The sequence below is a fragment of the Herpailurus yagouaroundi genome, unplaced genomic scaffold (genome assembly GCF_014898765.1).
Source record: "Herpailurus yagouaroundi ecotype Mexico unplaced genomic scaffold, PumYag 569, whole genome shotgun sequence".
Classification (NCBI taxonomy): Eukaryota; Metazoa; Chordata; class Mammalia; order Carnivora; family Felidae; genus Herpailurus; species Herpailurus yagouaroundi.
In genome coordinates, this window is record NW_024412786.1 from 1503183 (window position 1) to 1508799 (window position 5617).

Genomic DNA, 5617 nt, shown 5'->3' on the forward strand with positions numbered 1-5617 from the left:
CAGGCCGCGCGGGGCGGGGAGCGGGAGGCGGCGCCGGCGCCCGCCTCGGCCCCGGAGGCGGCACCAGGAAGCGCCCGCCCCGGCCGGAGCCGCCATGTAACCGGCGCCGCCCGGAGCAGAGCCGCGCGCGGGCCCCGGCCACCCGCACGCCATGGGGGACGAGGACGAGGACGAGGGCTGCGCCGTGGAGCTGCGGATCACCGAAGGTGGGGCAGGGGTGGCCGCGGAGGGGCCGGTGGTGCGGGGCCCCGGGGGAGGGCCGCCGGGGCTGCGCCGGGGAGGGGTCATGCACTGGCCGCGCTCATTCGCCTGCTGCGCCCGCAGCCAACCTGACCGGGCACGAGGAGAAGGTGAGCGTCGAGAACTTCGAGCTGCTCAAGGTGCTGGGCACGGGAGGTGAGGACCCCCACGGGGCAGGTGTCCCGGGCCTGGCGCCCTGAGCCTCGCGCGCGCGCACCCGCCCGGGCCTGGGCCCGGGCCAGGCCTCCGGCAGTGCCCCCCACCCTTTCCCGGCACAGCCCGCCTTGCCTGCCCCGCCCCGCCCTGCCAGGGTTTGCATGCCCACTCCCAGGGACGTGCCTGCTCCTGGGGCGCTCCACATCGACACCGCCCCTCCCTGCAAGGTCCTCCCGGGGTTCGCCGGCACCCTCCAGGACTTGCAGCCCTCCCAAGTGATTTGCACACCTCCTCCCCGCCCCAGGCGATGTGGCAGCCCGGTCTCCTGCTTTGCTCGCTCCCAGCTTTGCACGCGCCCCGGCCTGGGTTTGCACATCCCTCCCCTGTCCACTCTGCCTTGCACCCCCTGGCGTCTCTGTCTGATCTACGGGTTTGCACATGTCCCGCCCCCACTTTGCCCCGCAGGCCTCCTGGAGCTGCCTGCCTTCCAGCCTGGTTTGCACCTCTCCCTGGTTTTGTGGAGCACCCTCCTGGGCCGCGTACACCCTTTCCTCAGAAGGCTCTGTCAGCTTTTTGCACGCTGGCCTCTCACTCCGGCTCCTTCCCCCAGTTTGCACACCCTCCTGGGTTGGCGTCGCCCCCCCCCCCCCCGCCCCCACCAGTCCGCACCACCCTTCTGCTCACGGTCTACCCTCCGCTGGCTCACTGCTCCCACAGCCTACGGGAAGGTGTTCCTGGTGCGCAAAGCCGTCGGGCACGACGCAGGCAAGCTGTATGCTATGAAGGTGCTGCGCAAGGCGGCGCTGGTGCAGCGCGCCAAGACCCAGGAGCACACGCGCACCGAGCGCTCGGTGCTGGAACTGGTGCGCCAGGCGCCCTTCCTGGTTACGCTGCACTACGCCTTCCAGACGGACGCCAAGCTGCACCTCATCCTGGGTAAGGGCGGGCACCTGCCCGCCTTGGAGGCCACCACTGAGGCGGGTTGGGCCGCGCGATCAGGGTTGCTTCCCGACGTCCATTCCACGCCCCCCTTCCCCCCAGACTATGTGAACGGAGGCGAGATGTTCACCCACCTGTACCAGCGCCAGCACTTTAAAGAGGCCGAGGTGCGCGTGTACGGGGGCGAGATCGTGCTGGCCCTAGAGCACCTGCACAAGGTGGGTGAGGGCCTGGCCGCCCGGCTGCTGCCGAACGTGGCACCCCCGTGGCAGCCTTGAATCGCTGTGTCTGGGGCTTCCTGGGGGGGACTGGAGCGCCTTTCGCACAGGCCTTCTGGAAGGAAGGCCGTAGCGCTGCCTGGGGAGGGGGTCCCTTCCTCCGGCACCTCCTGAAAGGGGCTTTCCTCTGACGGGGAACCCGGGGCCACCTCCCGGGGCCACGCTTGCAGAACTTCCTCAAATGGGGACCTCAGGCCTTGGCTCCCAAGGCCTTCTTCTCGTAGGCTTTCCTCCCTCTGAGACCTGTTTCCGTGGGGCATCCCTGCGCCATCCCCGTTCCTTGCTTTGGCGTCTTAAGTGGCCTTTCCCATCCCACGGCCCGGTCCCTGGGCTCACTCCTGCACCGGACACCCCTTCTCTAGGGGGTTGCCCTGATCCCCGAGCTGGGTCTTGGTGCTCGGCCTCGGACACGAGCCGTAGAAGTGGGGTAAGGGGGGGGGGGCGTCGGGGAGGAAGCCTCAGTGTCCCTCTTGCTCCCACCAGCTGGGTATCATCTACCGAGACCTGAAGCTGGAGAACGTGCTGCTTGACTCCGAGGGCCACATCGTCCTCACAGACTTTGGGCTCAGCAAGGAGTTCCTGACGGAGGAGGTGAGCGCAGGGCCACGCGTCTGCCTACCGCACCCCCACTCGAGCCTTCTCCTTCCTGTCTCCTCCTGCTCCGCACCCGGCTCTGCGTTTCTCGCGGCGCAGAGGCAAACAGATCCAGGTCCTGCCTTCAGGAGGCTCCCTCTGTTCCGACCCTCACGAGTCCAGCGAGTCCTACTCTGAGCCTTGGGGACTGCTGGGTGTCCAAACGGGTCCTCTTGCCCTCCCAGAAAGAACGAACCTTCTCCTTCTGTGGCACCATCGAGTACATGGCCCCCGAAATTATCCGCAGCAAGACGGGGCACGGCAAGGTGGGTTGGCAGGGGAGCGGGTGGGGAGCGGGGGCGGGGCGAGGCGGGGGTGGCCCTGACCCCGGCTCTGCCCTGGCAGGCTGTGGACTGGTGGAGCCTGGGTATCCTGCTCTTCGAGCTGCTGACGGGGGCCTCGCCCTTCACCCTGGAGGGCGAGAGGAACACGCAGGCGGAGGTGTCCCGGTGAGCGGGGCTGGGCGAGGAGGGTGGCTGAGGGGCCTGGGCAGGGTTGGGGAGGGGGCTCGCTGCCCCTGACGCCCCCCCAATCCTCCCAGACGGATCCTGAAGTGCTCCCCTCCCTTCCCCCCCCGGATCGGGCCCGTGGCACAGGACCTGCTGCAGCGGCTACTTTGCAAAGACCCCAAGAAGCGGCTGGGCGCGGGGCCCCAGGGGGCGCAGGAAGTCAAGAACCACCCCTTCTTCCAGGTGAGGCTCCTGACCCTCCCGCACACCTCCCTGCACACACCCAGACCAGGCTGCTGCCCTGTGTTGGGGGACGGTCTGAGACTAGCTGATTTCACTTGATTTAGAAAAACCTCCGGGGGCCCCTGGGTGGCTCCGTTGGTTGAGCGTCTGACTTGATTTTGGCCTTGGTCATGACCCCAGGGTCGTGGGATGGAGCCCCACGTCGGGCTCTGTGCTGAGCGTGGAGCCTGCTTAAGATCGTCTCTCTCTCTCTCTTTCTCCCTCTGCCCCTCTCCCCCACTCGCATGCTCTCTCTCTCTCTAAAAAAAAGAAGAAGAAAAACCTCCAGAAAAAAGAAAGTGGGTTTGTCGTCTCCGTCTCTAGTGAAACTTGGAGGATGGGTCGGGTTCCTGGGGGAAGGAATGTTGGGCTCATTGACGGGCAGGGCTGGCAGGGGCTTGAGCATGGATTCGTCATCAGCCAGGTTCAGAGAAGGGAGGTGACCCGCTCCAGACCGCACGGGAAATGGGGTCGCGCTGGGAACAGGTCGCGGGTCTCCTGTCGGCCCGAAGCAGAACTAAGAGTCACTCTTTTGGCTCTTAGCATCCTCCCAGGCATTCTGTTCTTTGCTCCTGTACAATCTGTGTGCCTGTAATTCAGAGGGACAGTCGGTCAGTCGCTGGGGTTTTGTTCACTTGGTAAGAGCACACACAGGTTAGAGGGCAGTGCAGAGTGAATCGTGTTTCCTTGCGAGACCTTGCTGGCTCGGGCGCGGTGCATGGCCAGCATCGTTGCCCAGCAGGACCCTGAAGCGGTGATCACCGGCCGTGTGTTGGCTCTTTGCGTTATGTCATGTAACCTTCAGAACCACTCTGATCATCCCCATCTTCACAGATGAGGAAACCGAGGCTCAGAGAGGTTAAGTAATTTGCCCGAGATCACCCAGCCGGGGGGTGATGGAGCTCAGATCCAAACCCAGGTCTGGGTGATTGGAAGCCCATGCTCTTAACTGCTGTGTTCTGTTTACGGGCGGGGAATCAGATTTGCTACTTGTCTGACATTGCAACAGAAGTACGCATTTATGGGCACTTACCGTGGGCCAGGCACTCAGTTATCCTTGCTGTGAGTGCTATCCTCTTAAATCTTCTCACCAATTACCTGCCTGGAAGGTTCCTTGGAGACGCTTTCTTAGACAGGAATCCAAGTCTCTGTGGTGAAGATGTCCCTTCGCGGGGGGAAGTGGCTGACGAGCGTCAGTTTCCTTAAGTGAATTCCTCAAGCCCGCCCTGAGTACATGCCCCGGGTGCTGGGAGTGGGTTGACCAGTAATCATACTGGAGAGGCGCTAAGGTCTTCGAGGCCTGGGGCTCAGAAGGGGTGGTGGTCCCCTCAGACCCTCTTCTCTCAAGACAGCCTCTTTGGTGGGGCGCCTGGGTGGCTCGGTCGGTTGGGCGTCTGACTTTGGCTCAGATCATGATCTCACGGTTCATGGGTTCGAGCCCCGTGTCGGGCTGTGTGCTGACAGCTCAGAGCCTGGAGCCTGCTTCCGATGCTGTGTCTCCCTCTCTCTCTGCCGGTCCCCCACTCGTGCTCTGTCTGTCTCTCAAAAATGAATAAACATTAAAAAAAAAAAGAGAGATTCTTTGATGAGAGCAATGCTGAGATCCTGGTGCCAGCCCCGCGGCCTTCAAGCCCAAATCAGGCCTCTTGGCTGTGAGTGACAAAAAAGTCGAACCCAAAATGGGGATATCCCTGGAGTAGAGTTTGGCTGCTAAGAACGAAGATTGGAGTGAACAATCTAGATGAGATAGACGTTAATTAATTAATTAATTAATTAATGTATAAAGGTTGGCTTTACCACAGGGCTGCTGTGGTGTTTTGTGAATACAAGGTCCTTTCTTCTTTTTGTAATGCTCCTTCATTCTTAGCCTCCATGCCCAGGGGTGCCTCGTGGGCCAAAATGGCTGCCAGAGCTCTTGCCATCTAGCCTGTTATCTAGGCAGGAATCAAGAGGACAAAGGAGGAGAAGGGCAAAATGGCACGTGCCAACTAGTCACCCTCCCCTTGAGGATCTTTCTCTGGATTCCTACCTCGCAATTACTGCTTACAAGTTATGGGTCACCCCCAAGTGCCCCAAAGTTTTCTGCAATACGTTAGTTGTGCCCATTACTTCCTGGAGTAAAGTTGGGGCTGTGGTACTAAGGAAGACCGGGACGATGGATGGTTGGGCAGGCAATGAGCGGGCTCTGCCCCCCTAGCTTAAACATAAAAAGGTATGTTTTAGCTCCCGTAAGTGAAAAGTCCCAAGGAAAAGTGGGCTGACTTCAGGCAAGGCTGCATCCAGGTGCTGGATTTGTGTCATTAAGAGTTTCTTTCTTTGTGTCTTGGCTTTTCTGTTCATCATTAGACCCTGAAGGGGTCCCCTGGCCGCCGTTCCAGGCCCACATGCTCCGCATTCAAGCCCAGTTGGAGAAAGAGACTTGTTTTGCATGTCAATGCTGTTGAAAGTCCCAGAATTGACTAAGTGTGGTGGAGGGGCGATTCTGTGAGGGAAATCGGGGATTCTGTTATCAGAGGGAGAGAAACACAAGCCGGGGAGGCAGGAAAGACAACTTTCCACCCAAATGCCAGATAGCCCCTTGTCTCACAGAGGAGCTGCCCAGGGAAGGTGGCCTGGAGGGGACCGGGGTTTTCACTTCCT

The 5617-nt window shown here is 61.4% G+C and overlaps 1 protein-coding gene across 3 annotated transcripts in view; it reads left to right on the plus strand.

The window, feature by feature from the left end:
- Nucleotides 1-58: 58 nt before the first annotated feature.
- The window catches only part of RPS6KA4 (ribosomal protein S6 kinase A4), an 11202-nt gene continuing 5643 nt past the window's right edge, over nt 59-5617 (plus strand). Inside the window, exons 1-8 of one of the 3 annotated variants that reach the window (XM_040465616.1) lie at nt 59-206; nt 325-396; nt 1114-1332; nt 1438-1553; nt 2097-2204; nt 2432-2512; nt 2592-2695; nt 2788-2938. In XM_040465616.1, the coding sequence (XP_040321550.1) occupies nt 152-206; nt 325-396; nt 1114-1332; nt 1438-1553; nt 2097-2204; nt 2432-2512; nt 2592-2695; nt 2788-2938 (906 nt within the window). In that variant the 5' untranslated portion in view covers nt 59-151. The remainder of the gene's footprint in view (nt 207-324; nt 397-1113; nt 1333-1437; nt 1554-2096; nt 2205-2431; nt 2513-2591; nt 2696-2787; nt 2939-5617) is intronic. The other 2 variants (XM_040465618.1, XM_040465617.1) reach the window with 2 other exon arrangements.